The sequence below is a fragment of the Bos indicus x Bos taurus genome, chromosome 2 (genome assembly GCF_003369695.1).
Source record: "Bos indicus x Bos taurus breed Angus x Brahman F1 hybrid chromosome 2, Bos_hybrid_MaternalHap_v2.0, whole genome shotgun sequence".
NCBI classification, from domain to species: domain Eukaryota; kingdom Metazoa; phylum Chordata; class Mammalia; order Artiodactyla; family Bovidae; genus Bos; species Bos indicus x Bos taurus.
Window position 1 is genome coordinate 132,469,456 of NC_040077.1, and position 17,706 is coordinate 132,487,161.

Genomic DNA, 17,706 nt, shown 5'->3' on the forward strand with positions numbered 1-17,706 from the left:
CACAGAACAAGATCAGGCGGGAACCCAGAGGCCAAAACCACAAGGCTGCGATGCGGCTGGCCAGACGGCAGCAACCTTGGCCTCGGGACCGGCCCCGGCGGTCTTGCCCAGGGGTCCCATCCGTCTGGCGCTCTGTGGCCGCCTGCCCCTCCCCGTCCCGAGCACCTCTTCCAGGTAACCTGTGCAGTCACTGCTGCCCACGTGTGTCTGGGGGAAGGCGATCCCTCCTGGAATGGAGTCAAACCAAGCCCCAGAGTTCTAGAGAAACCCTCGGGGCAGCCAAAAGACAGCTGCTCTGTATTTAGACAACTGCTAACTATGAGAGACCTTCTTAGACACCAGGTGGAAAGAGGAGGAGGGCCCCCCGTGTGCGCGGCCACACTCATCTGGACGGAAGCTGCAATCAGATGCTTGAGCTCAGTGAGATCCCAAACGACTGTCCACGGGCAGAACAGGCCCAGTTTCCTGCAAAGTCTCTGAGAAGGACCAGCAGGCTCTCCATCTCGTGCCGTCAAACGGCGGTCAGACAGTGACAAAGACAACTCGAAACTCTGTCTTTAAACTAGAATTTATTGGTGTACAAAACTCCATTTCGTAGATAAAGTGGCACATCTTTGCAGCTTCTATTGCACCAAGTATTGAAGATTAAAAACACAAAAAAGGAAAATATTTGGTTTTGGAAACACTGCAAATAGCCAAGTACAGTACTTTGGTAAATAAAAACAAAACGCTTCAGAGTAACACAACGCAAGGAAAGAAGGAAGAAATGAACTACAGACATCAGACAATGGTCACATTTCTCCCTGTCGAGCTCCACAGATAAGGCGAGACTTGCCAAGTCTCTGGGTCACGACCCCACGGAGGTCTTGGGTATCTCCGGACTGCAGCGAGAGCAAGTATAGTGCAATTAGGAGAAAAAGAGAAGGTGGCTGAGCCACAGGGGCTCTGGTGTTCTCCACAGACCCACCTGCCCTCCCTCGTCAAGGGGACTAACGCCCACCAGCGCGTCCCCGTTAGCACGGGGAACAGAGGTCTGCCGTCAGGCTCCCGGCTCCTCCCTTCTCACGGTGCTCACTGCTGGTGGATGCTGGAAGGGTTGCTCCGGGGAGGCCGAGGGCCGTTCCCCCCAGAAGATGAACCAGGAGAGGAGCCCCAGCAACACTCCAGCTGTGGCCGAGGGATCAGCGTGCAGGCCGAGGCCTGGGGCCACACTCAAACCCCCATCACGGACAGCTGGCAACGGTGCCCCGGTGGATGCTGAGATGGGAGCGGGAGGCTGGGCCGCCGAGCTTTTGCCCAGTGGTCGTGACTGCCCGGCGCTGCGGCACAGCGAGCACCAGTGGTTCTGGACCGAGGGACGCCCTGCTCACAGCAAGGTCACCACACACACGTTCGCGCTTTCACAGAAATTCTTCTTCACTGGCATCAGCTCCTTCTCGAGTAACTCTGCAAGGATGCTAGACAATTTAATCGAGTTACAAAGTAGTCTGAACTATGGGAGCAGGACTCTAGAAGGTAATCCCTCCGAGGAAATGGGTAAGAGCCTAAGGTTTTCACGGGGCATGTTACCCTGGACACATGGGGACAGGCAGTGGACAAGGCCCAAATCCTGCCCAGGGCCGGGTTCTGGGGGCACCTTCTGAGCTCAGTTCCGTGCACGCACTTCGTGACTGCTGCTCAGTGTCTCTGCTGCAAACCAACTGTCGGTCCCCTCTCTCGTAGGTGACGGCAGAAGATCGGCCATCATTTAAAATCGAGATCTTCAACTTAACGACATCAGTGGAAACATACAGTTTGCTTTAGAGTCAGAAAGACACACCTTGTGGAAAGTGCCGTTATCAAATCGCCTCAGAACAGCCGTCGGAGGCCCCAGAGTCTGAGCAACACTTGTTCTGAAAGCTGAGATGACGAAACAGTGAATGATGAAAATGCCAAAACAAACAAACAAAAATAAACAAAAAAACTGCATCAGACTCTGAGTCTAAAGGTTTGCCACAGATAGACAGAGCCTTGAGGTAAAAAGGTGAAGAGCTACGCGTCTACCCCAAGTGGGGCCAGAGGGCCACGGCACCGAAAGCAAGAAGCTCCCCCGTCACGCCGCCCACACCGACCCTTCTGGCCAGGCTGAGTGTGAGCCAGCCCTGACGAGGAACCCGAGTTTCCTTCAGCCGACTGCACGCTCTGGGTTGAACGTCTCACAGAGGTAACCTGACGGCGTTCCCTGTGGACCTGGTAACGCCCAGGCAGTCTAGAGAGCTTCTCAGAGTGAGAGAGACTGCACACCGAGGACAGGACTCCCACGAGGCAGGCACGGCCCCGCGCCAAGTCCTGATCCCACCTATGGAACACGGCGCGGCGCCCCCGTCGCCGGCAGAGCTCCCTGGGCGGGGAGGCGGCGCGTCAGGAACCACCCCCTCCAAGCCCGGCCCCAGCTGCCCCACAGCAGAGCTCCCACTTCACCAGCCCTCGGAATCACACGGCGTGTGGAAGTGTATTCAGAGCTTACAGGGGGAACCACAGACAAGCTCGACCCTTTGAGACTCCTTTCTGCCACAATTCTTCAGCCAGACTTCACTCCTAAAAGCATACGCTATTATTGAAAAATCCAATATACATACACAACTTCTCTCTAACATCTCCTGGTGGCAACTATATTAATTTAGAATTTCTGGTTCTATGCTGTTTTAATGCATCTACCTCTCTAGTACAAAGCTGTTGCCACTAAAATTTTATTTCTTATTTTGACCTTAAAAAAAAATCTTTTTTTAAAAAAAATTCAAGAAACTTTTATGTACAGCTTATAAGACAAGTAAGCAGCTATGGACCACCACCCCATCCCCTTTCTCCTGACCAAAGCTACGGAGATAACCCCCCAGAACAAACATCTAACAGCCTCAGAGGTTAAGAAAACGTCACTCCTCACTATGCTGTGCCCCTGAGTAACTGCACGGGCAACCGGCACTGAGCAGTCAGCCCAGGAGCAGCAAACACGCCAGGCCCCCACCTGGCTGCCAATAAGGGGGTTCTCCCGAGCCTACCAAGGCCACCAGCCACCACATGGACTGCACCTACCTCATACTCTGGTGGGACAGAGGCAGTGAGGTTTACAGTTAAACCCTTAGCTAGAAGATATCACTACAGTTGGATACATGTGCCCCATCCCTAATAACTAACATACTGAACACAGACCAATTATAACTGGAAAACTGTGAAATAGTAATACAAGACAATTACTGAAGCCACCAGATTAGTTTTTAAAACCAGTTACTTTACCCAAGAAAAGGCGAAGCGCATCCTCAGAATTAGGTAATTCATAAATAAATGCACCCAATATTCTATAGTAACTCTTTAGCAACTTCTAAAACCCAACAGAGCCCAAGGCCACGATCTTTAGCCATGAAAATAAAGCAATCCTACTTCTGACGATGGGTCTCCCTCAGCTATTTCAGACTCCTAACTGCTTAATCGTGTGAGAGGAGCTGGTCTCCTGAATCCTCACAGTACAAACATTCAAGAAGCAGCACCCACTCAGATGCTCGGCCACAGTGGAAAGCCAGGAGAACACAGCCTGAAGCAGTGGTGCGCGCTCCCTTGGAGACAGCGAGGCAACAGAGACGGCTCACCTCCTCACACTGAGCGCCAGAAGCTCTTACTCACACTCTGCAGTGTGCAAAGAAAAAACGCTCTGTCGTTTCTAAACCTGCTAGGCTCATGTACTGTACCAGCGTGTCCTGGGGGCAACCTCCAAGAGACTACTGAGGCTCCAACCATGAAAAGTTACCAAAGTCCAACACACAGAAAATTAAAACACATAATCAAAACCAAAGAAAGCAAATCACCTGCTGATAGAGACAACCCGCTGAATCCCAGGGCAGCCCACGCAACGCTATGTCTATACGTGTCAAAACCTCTTGTCGTTTTCCGTTTGCCTTGGAACTCTTGTAAGTTTGAAATCGGAGATGGAGGAGAAAACCAGTAGTTCACCTTTCAGTTCAGCATATATTATTTCTTCCAATACCAGGTCCTCAAAAGGCAAAACGGTCCAAGACTGGCCACTTGAAGGGTCAGTTTTAAAGCTCACATCCATCTAACTCAGTTTGAGGAACGATGCCTCCCACTGCCCAAACCCGACTATTTCAGCACTGTGCAGCCACGGCAGGGCCTCAGCCACAGTGCTTTCTCAGCCCAGCTGGTCTAACCTAAGTCCCTGACGACTTCCAGAGGGTGCTGGAGAGTTTTCCCAAGAGCAAAATCCCAATCAGGACTTAACTAGAAAGAAGAAAGTGCAGCACTTTATGGGATTTCATTTTCACAATACTAACAAATTAAGCAACAGCTCAAGTTACTTTCCCTCTGAAGGAATCTCTCTAAATCTAGAATAGCAAGTAAGAAAAGACAGTCACTCACTTAAAATGTGAACATGAAAAACCTTAGCAAGTCTTCCAGACACTCTCTCCATACAAAACAAAAAGAACTCTTCAGACTCCTCCTGTGCAAAACCTCAGACTCTCGTGATCTTTCCCTTCACAACTACGGATTCTGGACTGCATGCTTTCAGAATCCCAGACCTGTATCATAAGCAGTCATGCAACACCTTCTTACCACCAAGAAGCAAGTATCAAACACTCAGCAACACGACCAACTTTCCCGCAAGGCCCAGGCCTAGTTAACAGTCAGGCCCATTTATCATATGGCTTGAGTACAAACGAACCGGCAGTGCCTGCAATCCCATCTGAACATCACCACCAGGAAGAGAAACGCGGTTGTTTAACCGCCACCCTGACTACAGGCCACAACCTCCCTATCACATTACTTTGGAAAAACATTTCCTGAATTATTCTCTGATTAACTTGGAGTAGAAGAAAGTTAATTCTAAACATGTACCTGAGTTGGAGATCATTTATAAACTATCCTGCATATTAATGTCTGTTTGAAAATGAAACAGAAACAAAGGAAACTTGTCCTCTGAATTTCTAGCAATTAATCTAAACTACTTCATCCACAATTACAGCAAAACTCACCCCAAGTGTTAAGGAAAGATCCCAGGGTCACCAGACTCTAAATTTTCAGGACAAATAAAACCACACTTAAAAGTTTTTTGTGTTTTTTTTTTTTTACCTAACTATCCACCCCTAAAACTCGGTATTTTAAACACAGAACATGAATGGCTTCACTGCACTTTCATTAAATAAAACACATCACTGGACAAAACTCTGAACAAAAAAGAGGCAGCTTGAAGGAAACTAACTCAGTGAGTGATTCTGTGGGTTGAGTTTTGTTCTGTAAAAGGACGGCCTCACTGGAAAGCCTGGCACACAGCCCTCCACTTTCCACTCGCTTCCCCAACTCCCAGGAGGCCAGAGTCAGATGCTGAGAGCCGCGAAGGTCTTCACCAAGGTGACCTGGGTGCTCGCGTCAGCCTCGCTTCTGTTGCTGCCCCTGTGGCTCCTGCTCTCCAGGGCTTTGTGGCGGTGCCTCTCCTCCTGTCGTTTCTTCTTCTCTAGTCGCTGCTGCTCTCGCCTCTGTTTGTTTGTGACCTGAGAGAGGAGACTGCCGTGTGAGTCAGTCCAAGTGTACATCCCCGCACCAGGCCAGCAAATATAGGCAATTCCATTCTCCTCATAAAGTAAGTCAAAGTGACCTAAAGAAACATTAACCCTAGGCCAGCTGGAGACAATGCTCAAAAATGCCACAGGATGCCTTTTTGTGTATACTGCCCCAGGGGTCCTAACAGAATCCTTACAAGCTTCCTGCATCTCAGCCCCTGCCTGTGACTTTTTACATTACGTTACATTCTAAGCTCAGAACTTCCTGGTAAAAATCTTAACAAGAGGTCCCAAATTCAGTAAAAGTCATGGCGTCATATATTGCTTGTGAGTGTTGGGCTGGGAAGGGAGAAGCACAACTTTTCTTGGAAGCATCTGACAACTTACCAGAAGATCTTAAAAAGATTCACATTTCCATGCCCTTTAACCTGTTAATTCTTCTTCTGGGACTCTAGCCAAGCGAATAATGCAATATACAAAGATTTATACACAAGGTGTTCGCTAAAGGTGACAGCATTTACAACAAATGGGATGCAATCACATGATCAGCCAAGAAAGCCACCCACACGCTGTGACATTAGGCAGGAGGAGGAGCCGATCTGTGTGTACAGAGCAGGAACTCAGAGTATACTTCCTTCCGTGCGTCACTGCAAAGTCCAACCGGGACAAGTGGGGTCTTCATTCCGCTTCATCATATACCCCCAGGCACTCCCCGTACTTCCTACAGTAACCACTTTATAAATCAAAATAAAATCACACACGAACGCGAGCTCCAAGTTCCCGCCACAGCTGCCAAATTACAGAGCCCCGACTGAGTGACTTCACTCACTCACTCACTCACCATTTACGCCGGCAACCCCAGCACGCCTACCTTTGGGACCTGGTTTTTATTTGCTGTGTTTTCTTCAGCAGGGCTGGCCCGCGCCTTACTGCTTTCGGTCCTGCCTTCATTTACACCCTGATTTCCGAAGATTCTGGTGCCACTGCCACCCTCTTCCCATAAAGGACCGCACTGCGTCAGCACTCCACCACTGGGCTCAAGCTTCTCCTCTGCATCTTTCAGAGAAAGACGGTTTGTTAAACTGAAAATCTAAGATAGTTACACACCATGACAAGTGTTAAAAGACTCAAAGTACCTGGCTCCCTATATCACTGTCATTCAGAGAGCAAGTTTCCTTGAGGCAAAATTCCAGTATCAAGTCAATACAGTGGGGAACATAAGGAAAAAATTATTGGTAAAATTTGGAAGAGAAATTTTAAAATAACCCATTGACCAATCCTCTCATCAGCTTCCTACCAGCTGAGTGCTTTATCAGTTTAAACCACTTTTTAACATGAATTTTTAGGGAGAAATCTTTCATTTGTACCCCTAAAACAGAAAGGAAATAAGCTCTAAAACTGTGCTCTCCAATACAGTGGCTACTAGCCACATGTGGCTGTTTAAATTAAAAATAAAGTTAAATGAAATTTTAAGTTTAGTTCCTCAGCCTCACTTAGCCCCGTCAAGTACACACCACACAGGGTAGCACAGACTCTGGTGCTGCTTTAAAATCACACGATCAGCTTTCTAAGAAGGTACAACAAACATATAAGGAGGATAATAAAATACCCAATCAGAAAAGTATTAATATAATGCCAGGAACAGTATCTGGCATAAAATGTCTGGCAATGAATACTGAAATCATTCAAAAAATAAATAACTTGCAAAAACAGATATTAACATTTTTTTCCTTCCTCTGAATCATACAATTAAACTCAGTTTAAGCAAAGAAAAATTCTGTATCATCACCAGTTGACTGATGCTAATAATGTAAATATTTCCATTAGAAAAGTAATTTTTCTCTCCATTTCACTTCAGTTATCATTCTGGTATTATAACGGAATCTTCTTTCTAAAAGGCTAAGTCTTCCCTGACACTGTCCGCTCGTCCAAAACTGGCTAGGTGGCCCTCCCATGCACGCCCTAGCACCCTGTACGCCAACTTCATTACATATGATTACGCCAGTTTACTTACCTGCCTCCACCTTGCCCCTCCACCCCCAGACTACACGCTTCCTGATGCAGAGCTAGCACCCAGGAAAAATCGCCTGCACACACAAGGTTCTCAATAAACAACTGCTAAATGAATAAATGACAATACAGTTAACTACCTGCCACGTGATTAAAAGTGAAAAATTGATCCCATCTATCAATGCACCGCATGGAATCTAGAAAAACGGCACTGATGAGCCTAGTTAGAGGGAGGAACAGAGACACAGACACAGAGAACCGACCTGTGGAAAGGAGCTGAGAGAGTGACACTGACATATGCACACCACCCCGTGTAGACAGGGCCAGCGGGAAGCTCCGCGCAGCACAGCGAGCTCAGCCTGGTGGCCTATGATGACCTATGACCTGGGGGGGGACTGCGGAGGGGAGGCCCCACAGGGAAGGATATATGCGTACTTAAGAGTTTATTCATGCTGTTGTGCAGCAGAAACCAGCACAACATTATAAGGCAATTGTTCTCCAATTATTAATAAAAATATTAAAATTAAATATTTGAAAAATCACCAACATAATCATCTTGAAAGCTTAGGAATATCAATCACAGACTTACTATTTCTTCTCCCCGGGTTCATCTGCAGCATGGCAATGATCGCAGATTCAATATTATAATTTTCAGCTTCTAGGTTCTGAACTATCAAACTAAAATCCTATGAAAGAAACAAAGAACACATCGGAACCTGGGTGTACTTTCCTGTCCATCTCTACGTCAACAATTTGATGCGCAAAATGATGCAACTGAGGCAAGGTTTCAAGACTTTCTATCTAGAAAATGTCTTCATATTCTCAGTAAGGTGAACACCTGAAATAACTGTTTAATAAAGTGAATTCATATAAAAGTGCACTAGTCAGAAAATAATAAATCCACATACTTTCTTAGGATTTTGAACAATACTGGGTAAACTGGAGAAAACAAGACAGAAACGAATAAACAGCTCTCAGTAAGTCACACTACATAACTAAATCAAACTACAAACATCATGGGCCTGCTTTGGCTCACCGGGTGTTGGTATGCTAGAGTGAGGCCGTAACAGTGTGGCAGTTTCTCAAAAAGTTAAACCTGTACCGACGGGTTTTCAACAATGCCTGTCTATAAACCTGGGATCCCCAACCTCCAGGCCACGGACCAGTCCCTCCTATCAGTTCGGCGGTGGCGTTAGATTAGAAATAAAGTGCACGGTAAATGTAATGAACTTGAATCATCCCAAAACCACCATCCCCCAGGTCCCCTTGATCTGTGGAAAAACTGTCTTCCACGAAACCACTTCCTGGTGCCAAAAAGGTCAGGGACCGCTGCTAAATCACAGTTACCACACGACAAATACTAACAGAACACCCAGTTGCGTTGCAGACTTTCTGGACAGCATCTTCTACTTCATCTCGCAGGTCATCCTCAGAGTCGACTCCCTTTGCCTTGCTCTTCTCTCTTTTATTTGATTCATCTTGATGAAGCATCTGAAACTAAAGGACGCAGAAAGAGTGATAATCATGGAACTCTAGCAACTTATGTTCAGAATTTTGAATACAGGAAAATACTCCATCATCTCAAAACATTCAAATATATGAAAAAACATTCAGAAACCATCTTAAAGGAACAGAAAGCACGAAGCTACATTTCATGCACACACTGAGACCCCAGGCCACAACTTGAAGTGTTAAGAGGAAAGGCCCAGGGACTTCCCTGTTGGTCCTGTGGCTAAGACCCCACATCCTAAATGCAGCAGGCCCAGGTCTGACCCGTCAGGGCACTAGCTCCCACACGCCACAAAGAGTTCACAGCCACAACTGAAGCTCCTGCAAGGCGCGGTGAAGATCAAACGCCCCAGGTGCCACAGCGAAGACCTGGCACAAATAAAGCTTTTTTTTTTTTTAAAAGAAGGCCTAAGATATGGGATAAACTGTTCAGTAAAAATGGCATTACTACTACTAAGTCACTTCAGTCGGGTCTGACTCTGCGCGATCCAATGGACGGCAGCCCACCAGGCTCCCCCACCCCTGGGATTCTCCAGGCAAGAACACTGGAGTGGGTTGCCATTTCTTTCTCCAATGCATGAAAGTGAAGTAGCTCAGTCGTGTCCGACTCTTTGCGACCCCATGGACTGCAGCCTACCAGGCTCCTCCGTCCATGGGATTTTCCAGGCAAGAGTACTGGAATGGGGTGCCATTGCCTTCTCTAAAAATGGCATTAGAGACCAACATTTTGGCAATGACTGCTGACTCGGGCAGCACATACTTGTCTCAGCTGGATTCTAGAGCTGTGAGCCTAGTAACAGAATCAGTCTTCTATGTGAGCACCCAATGAGCTCTTTCAGCAGGACAGCTCACCTTGCAGAGACACACACCCGACTCTCACCTGCTTCCCTAGGCTCTATTGGCTCAGCAAGCTGTGTGCTGGAGCTCCTGTCCAGAGCAGATCATCACAGGTGAGCGTGAGTCCGCCAACTTCCTGTACTACCACCACACTCATGGGAACCTGTAGTCCCAATTCTAAAGCCACCAAGGGCCACTCACTTGGTGTCCACAGGACTTTATGACCTAAGCCCATTTCAGAAAAGCTAAAGTCATCCGTCCATGGCTTCCGATCACTTTCTCCCTCTGCTTGCTACTAATGCAGCGAGTGGGACATAAACAAGGACACTTTCGCTTTCTGCCAATAAAAGGGCAAGTGGGAGCCAGCGACGGGCAGTATATTCCATAGAATGTATAATAAAAAGCAAAACCTATTCTAAAACTTTACCCTAACAGTTTGGCTATGTGTATCAGGATTCTTTGAAATTTATCCAAGGAAATAATACCACAGACAGAAAGGATTTATGTAAAAGTGCTCATCCCACTGCCACGAAGGGTGGTGAATAACTGCAAACAACTACAGGTTTCTGAGCGTGGGTGTAGTTAAATTACCCACAGAATGGAGCTTCATTCCCACTCAAGTAAGGAACACAACAAGGAGCTTCACCACCACCGTGGTTATTTAACAATGTCTTGGAGAACAGCAATGCAATTAGCCCCCCAGTAAAGAAAAATTAGAAGTATAAAACTGAAAAGGAAGAAAAGGTATCACTATTTGCAGATAATTCTACACCTTTAAAAGAGACAGAAAACAAAACAAAAAAAACTACTTCAAACAAAAAGAATTCTGGAAAGTCATATAAGAATCTAGTGTCCAGAGTATATAAAGAGCTTTTTAGAACTCAACAACCAAATCACAAAAAGTGCAATTAAAACACATGCAAAGGACTTGAACAGACATCTCTTCAAAGATAAACAAATGGCAAACGAGCACATGAAAAGATGCTGAATATCGTTAATCACACGGAATGAAAATCAAAACCACAAGATGCCACTTCACATCTTGTAGGCTGGCCGCAGTTTTAACAAGAAAGAAGGAAACATAACAAGTGCTGTGAGGATGGAGAGAAAGTGAAGCCCTGCGTACTCCGCTGGTGGGGACGTGAAACAGAGCAGCTATGCACTGCGGAGAACAGCACGGTAGTTTCCCAGAAAGCTAAAGGCAGAGTCAGCACAGGGCCCAGCGCGTCACTCCCACAGCCAGCTGACAGACCTGGACCGCACAGGTGCGCTCACACAGACGCTCCCAGGGGCCAAGGCCTTAGTGCTGCGCAATTCAGCACTGGCCAAACCTAAGTGCAGAACTGCAGACACAGAAGCTCAGATCTGCAAGTGAACTGTACGTTACACTCAGATTTTCAGCTGTGCATCACTGGTACCCCTGACCCCTTGTTCAAAGGTCACTGTACTCCCAAAACGCTGAAAACAGGTACGCAAACAAACACTACACCCAAATAACCACAGCAGCGCTATTCACAGCAGCCAAAGAACAGAAACCACTCAAATGCCCATCAACAGATGAAAGGGTAAACAAAGCGTGGTGTATCAATAAAACGGGAGTACTGCTCAACCCTGAAAGGAACTAAGTAATGGGATGTGCAGTGACGTGGGTGAACCTAGAAACATCACGCTGAGGAAAGCCAGACCTGAAAAGCCACACAGAGTGTGATTCCATTTATAAAAAATGTCCAGAAAAAGTAAAACCAGAGACAGAAAGTAGACTGGTGGCGGCTGGGGCTGAAAAGCAATGGGCAGTAACTGCTTAATGGGCACCAGGCTTTCTTGTGGGGTGTTGAAAATTATTTGGAACTGGATAGAGGAAGTGTTTATTCAGCTTTGTGGGTGTATTCAGTGCCAATGAACTGTACACATGAAAATGGTGAATTTTACGTTATGTGAACTTTACCTCAATTAAAAAGAAAGAAAACTCTGTAGGCTAGCTGAGTATATCCATAACTAATATTTTGTTATCAAATTTCATATCTACAAATGTAAAGGGAAAAAAGACCCTTTCCTTACAAAAGGGACGGAAAACACAAAACATGTAAGAGTAAGATCAGCAAAAAATGGGATAGATCTATATGAAAAAACGCTCCTGCAGATAACCGAAAACAGTCGATTAAACAAATAAAAAGATCACCAGGTTCCCGGCTAGGAAGATCCAACATCATACAGATGTCAGTGTCTGCTTGTTTGTTAATTTAATGAGATTACAATGAAAGGAAATACTACCAGGACTTTTTAGCTAGACAAACTTATTCTAACAGTCATATATATAAAACAAAAAAGCAAAAATATACAGGCAACCATAAAAAAAGAAAATAATGATGGGTGAAAAATTCTACTAGATTTTAAAATATACTTTCTTAATTAAAACAATGAACACATGAACATCTGAACAGAAAAAAACAGTGGAATAGACTCAATGTCTAGAAATAGACCCAACTACATATGGGAACTTAGTACATGGAAGCAGCAGCAAGCTACATCAATGGAGAAAAAGACGTGTAATTATAAAAATAAGCAGTTTGGGCTCAAGGAAGTAACAACAAGGAAAAATACAGTTGAATCCATACACTCACATCTGTACAATGTAAGTACCAAATAGAGACGTGACCTAATTTTCTTTTAAAAAATGAACATACAGAAGTACTAAAATAAAGTATGTGAAAATTCTTTTTAAACTCAGAATGGGAAAGAGCTTCCTAATTATGACCCAAAAACCCAGAAGACATTTACCTGATGTCTTGAAAATGAGATAAATTTAACCACATAAAAATCTAAAATTCCTTCATAGCAAAGACAATATGAGAAATAATAAAAAGATAACAGACTGAAAAAAATTTTGCAACTCATATCTCAAATAGAGGCTAATTTCCCTAGTACATAAAGGATTTCCCAAAAATCATTAAGAAGACTGAACAGAAAAAAAATAAAGAACATGCATACAGTTCACACACAGGAAAGTACAAACTGGTTTTAAACACAAGAAAAGATGTATAAGCTCATTAATAAGAAAAATAGAAATTAAAATTCTGTTAGGATTTTTCCCTGAGTGACACAGATTTAAAAACTGGTAACACACTGTGTCGGCAAAGGTACAGAAGAGACACGCTGCAAGTGGGAGGGCGGGCTGGTGAGACTGCGGCAGGGAACAGCCTGGCAAAGCCACCAAGCCATAGACGCACACATCCTCCACGCGGACAGAGCCTTCTAGGGATTTACTCCACAGATACACCCGCACGTGTGTGAAAAGACATGCATGTAAGGCACTGTGTGTTGTTTGTAAAAACCAAGTTTGAAAGCCATCTAAAGTCCGTCGAAGGGCCTACTGAAGCACATCATAATGCATCCACACACTAAGTAACCACGGAGCCGTTTAAAAAGATGTAGGAAGTTCCTTATGTCCTGCTATGAATTAAACTCCGAGATATGTTCCATTTGAAACGCGCAGCGCAGAACGCTACGCAGAGGATGCCGCGACTGTGGATGAGGAGCGCGCACTCTAGCAAAGCTACACCACATGCACACACGCACGTGATGCCTGATATGCACACACCTGTGGGCAGTTTTACGGTGTGCTAACAACAGTGGCCGCACCCACTGTCACCAGAGAGGCAAACGGGGACAGAGTGACCCGCACCGTGTGTCTTTAAATTACAAAGAAAGTGTCTGATCACGTGAGGAAAGACATACGAAATAATGGGAAAAGCTATACAAATACGAAAACAGTTACAAAAATGCTGATTCATGTTGTTTTATTCTCTTCTTTACTTTTTCTATAGTTCCCAAATTTTAGATACGAAGCATGAATCAATTTTAAAACATGGAAGTAATTTTAAATGTTTATATAAATTATATTCATGCAACCACAGCCATCACTGTGAGGGAAAGCAGCAGAATGACAATTTTATCCACTGCCCTCACCCAAATGAACAAAGTTTAAAAAAAAAAAACAAGCCCACAGATTCTTAGAGGCAGCTTTCTATGAAAACGTGCCTGGCTTCTGGCTCCAGGGCACGGAGCCCCCGACCGGATCCCCACAGGGCTGAGAGCAGAGGACGCCGGCCCCGCTCACCTCCGTCTGCAGGCGTGCGGGCGCCTCTGAGTTGTCGTTGAGCCTGCGCACACTGTCATAGTGCTCGCCGTGCCGGTACGCGATGTGCAGCTCCCGCCCGTTGCTCCTGTCTGTGCCGCGGATCTGCAGGCAGAGGGAGAGGAGATGCCAGCGAGGGTCTGCGGTGTCCACGTCGGAAGAGAAAGGCCACCTGGCCCCCAGGACGCCCCGTCCACAGGCTCTCTACAACACCGACTGGGAGCACCACTGTGATGCGTCCTAAGCAAGTTCTGAATCATCTTTCTCCCACTCATGTGTGTATGACTCCATGTACTTAATATGCAACTAAGTAGAAATAAAGCCATTTGAAAAGGCATGTTCAAAAACAAATTTACCACAAAGTTAAGTAAGTGGGCAAATTTACCACAAAGTAAGTCTAAGTTTCAGGAGCATCAGGACCCCTCAGCCCCTCAAATGCTCAGGATGCAGATTTGTGAGCCTTGCATCTCAGAAAACTGGGGGCCCTCTTTGATGAAAAAAATATATAAAATTGCTATCACCCTTCCCAAGACCTTGAAAGGGGGCCATAAAATTGAAAGACCTCATACTTAGGCTTCACAGAAAATCTACCCTGTCTTTAAAATAAAAACAGCATTTTTCATCAAACACATACTGAGAAACACACAAATGTCCCATCTATGTCAATTTCAAAACAAAACCACGTACAGCTGAGCAGCACTCCTGCACTGCACACCCCAGAGGTGCTGCTCTCACAGTGTTCTGTGTGACTGCACCCCTGGAGCACAACCCGGCCAGAACAGCGCTCCCAGGAGTCATGCGAAACACACGCCCTGAGATGCAGCCTAGGCATTTCCCCCAAACCACCATCTCCACAGAGGCTCCAGAGTAATCCTCAACCTGTCCTTTAGAAGGCTGAGACTGTCTGTTAAATCCCCCAAATATCAGCACCTCCTTATCTTTGCACAAAGTCATAGGCAGCTAAGACATTATTATTAAATAGTATCCCATCACTTCATGGGAAATAGATGGGGAAACAGTAGAAACAGTGTCAGACTTTATTTTTCTGGGCTCCAAAATCACTACAGATGGTGACTGCAGCCATGAAATTAAAAGACGCTTACTCCTTGGAAGGAAAGTTATGACCAACCTAGATAGTATATTCAAAAGCAGAGACATTACTTTGCCAACAAAGGTTAGTCTAGTCAAGGCTATGGTTTTTCCTGTGGTCATGTATGGATGTGAGAGTTGGACTGTGAAGAAGGCTGAGCGCCGAAGAATTGATGCTTTTGAACTGTGGTGTTGGAGAAGACTCTTGAGAGTCCCTTGGACTGCAAGATCCAACCAGTCCATTCTGAAGGAGATCAGTCCTGGGATTTCTTTGGAAGGAATGATGCTGAAGCTGAAACTCCAGTACTTTGGCCACCTCATGCGAAGAGTTGACTCATTGGAAAAGACTCTGATGCTGGGAGGGCTTGGGGGCAGGAGGAGAAGGGGACGACAGAGGATGAGATGGCTGGATGGCATCACTGACTCGATGGACATGAGTCTGGGTGAACTCCGGGAGTTGGTGATGGACAGAGAGGCCTGGCATGCTGCGATTCATGGGGTCGCAAAGAGTCGGACACGACTGAGCGACTGATCTGATCTGTGGTCTAAAAACATAGCAAAACCATGAAACAAACAGGAACCACACAGGTCTAGCAGTCAGAATCACAGCAGTTTTCTCCAGGTAGAGTATCTAGGTCTCAAAGGGCATAGAGTCTGGTTTTGACACATAGAAAATACAGAGAGCACCGCTCATCTCCCAGGAAGACTACTGGGAAGGAAATAAGCCAATCAGAATCTGTGAGTGATGTCATCCCTACAGCACTTACATATTTAAATAATAATAACACACTATGTATGTATTATCCAGAGGAAAAAATAACTTGAGCACCAGTCACCGAAGTGTTAACTGTGCTGCTCGAGGTGAGGGAGCTCACAGAGGACGTTCACTTTCTATACGTGTCTATACTTACATGTGTCTATACTGTTTACAGAAGCATATATTCTATCTGCAGCCAAAAAAAAAAAAAAATAGTAGGCTGAGTATAAACCTCCTCATTATTAATATAAAAGCTAATTCAGTTTTAACTCTCAAATTTTATAAGATGCTTCACTGGGGTAGGGGGTGATGGGGGAAACCTAGTGGATAATTACGGTATACAGAAAATGTATTTATTTTGAAAACACACACTTTGACTGTTAAGCAATTCATAAAAGGGAACACTACAGAAATACATGGATTTAAGAGAAAAAAAAAAAGTCTAACTGAAAAATATCTTCCACAACTACCTAGAAAATTAAGAAACTTTAAAAAAGCTATTGATGGAGCAATAGGCAAGCTGTAGTTACTAAGTTGGCACAGAGTATACTCCTTCAAGAATAGGATTGTTATGCTGTATATTCAAATGCTTTTGATGACTTCTGCTAAGCAGTACAGAACTGGGACAATGAAGGAGGTAACCAGTCTTCCTGACTCAAAGACATCCGGAGGAAGAGCGCGCCTCAGTAACACGACGGCTCTCCTGGGAGGACGCGCGACGACACTGCCCCAGAGCAAACAGCACACGCGGATACCGTTTCCTCTGGCTCGCCGTGTCCCTGTAAAGTAAGAGTCCTCACCCGTCTAGGCAGTAGCTACTTGATCCTGTTGTAGTGCGATTGTTAGGAGGACATTATGCCAGACACAAAAAGTGATATATTTCCATTTATATGACACTCTGAAAAGGCAAAACCGTGCTGTGCTGTGCTTAGTTGCTCAGTCGTGTCCAGCTCTGCAACACCATGGACTATAGCCCGCCAGGTTCCCTCTCCTGGGGATTCTCCAGACGAGAATACTGGAGTGGGCTGCCATGCCCTCCTCCAGCAGATCTTCCCAACCCAGGGATCGAACCCAGGACTCCCACATTCCAGGTGGATTCTTTATTGTCCAAGCCACTGGGGAAGCCCAAGAATACTGGAGTGGGTTGCCTATCCCTTCTCCAGGGGATCTTCCAGACCCAGGAATCAAACCAGGGTCTCCTGAATTACAGGCAGATTCTTTACCAGCTGAGCTACCAGGGAAAACTAAAGGCAAAACTACAAGAGGCAAATGAGATTAGTGGTTCCAAGAATCTGGGGAAGAGGAGAAGTGACTACAAAGAAGCATGAGGTAACTTTTTGGGGCAGTGGGAATATTCTATACGCAGGTAGCAGACATCCTGGAGTACGGGGTCCAGTGGGCCTTAGGAAGCATCACTGCGAACAAAGCTAGTGGAGGTGATGGAATTCCAGTTGAGCTATTTCAAATCCTGAAAGATGATGCTGTGCGAGTGCTTCCCTCAATATGCCAGCCAATTTGGAAAACTCAGCAGTGGCCACAGGACTGGGAAAGGTCAGTTTTCATTCCAATCCCAAAGAAAGGCAATGCCAAAGAATGCTCAAACTACCACACAATTGCACTCATCTCACACGCTAGTAAAGTAATGCTCAAAATTCTCCAAGCATGGCTGCAGCAATATATGAACTGTGAACTTCCAGATGTTTAAGCTGGTTCTAGAAAAGGCAGAGGAACCAGAGATCAAATTGCCAACATCCGCTGGATCATCCAAAAAGCAAGAGAGTTGCAGAAAAACATCTATCTCCGCTTTATTGACTATGCCAAAG

The 17,706-nt window shown here is 45.6% G+C and overlaps 1 protein-coding gene across 2 annotated transcripts in view; it reads right to left on the reverse strand.

Annotated features, from left to right (window-relative positions):
* Positions 1–550: 550 nt before the first annotated feature.
* OTUD3 (OTU deubiquitinase 3) overlaps positions 551–17,706 on the reverse strand; it is a 33,722-nt gene continuing 16,566 nt past the window's right edge. Inside the window, exons 4-9 of one of the 2 annotated variants that reach the window (XR_003507524.1) lie at positions 14,020–14,142; positions 8,922–9,053; positions 8,146–8,242; positions 6,418–6,602; positions 1,001–5,537; positions 551–881 (exon numbers count right to left, since the gene is read on the reverse strand). Coding sequence is in view for 1 of the 2 variants with exons in the window: in XM_027521814.1 (XP_027377615.1) it covers positions 5,364–5,537; positions 6,418–6,602; positions 8,146–8,242; positions 8,922–9,053; positions 14,020–14,142 (711 nt within the window). In the remaining variant the exon portion in view is untranslated. Of the gene's footprint in view, positions 5,538–6,417; positions 6,603–8,145; positions 8,243–8,921; positions 9,054–14,019; positions 14,143–17,706 lie in introns of both variants that reach the window. The other variant, XM_027521814.1, reaches the window with a different exon arrangement.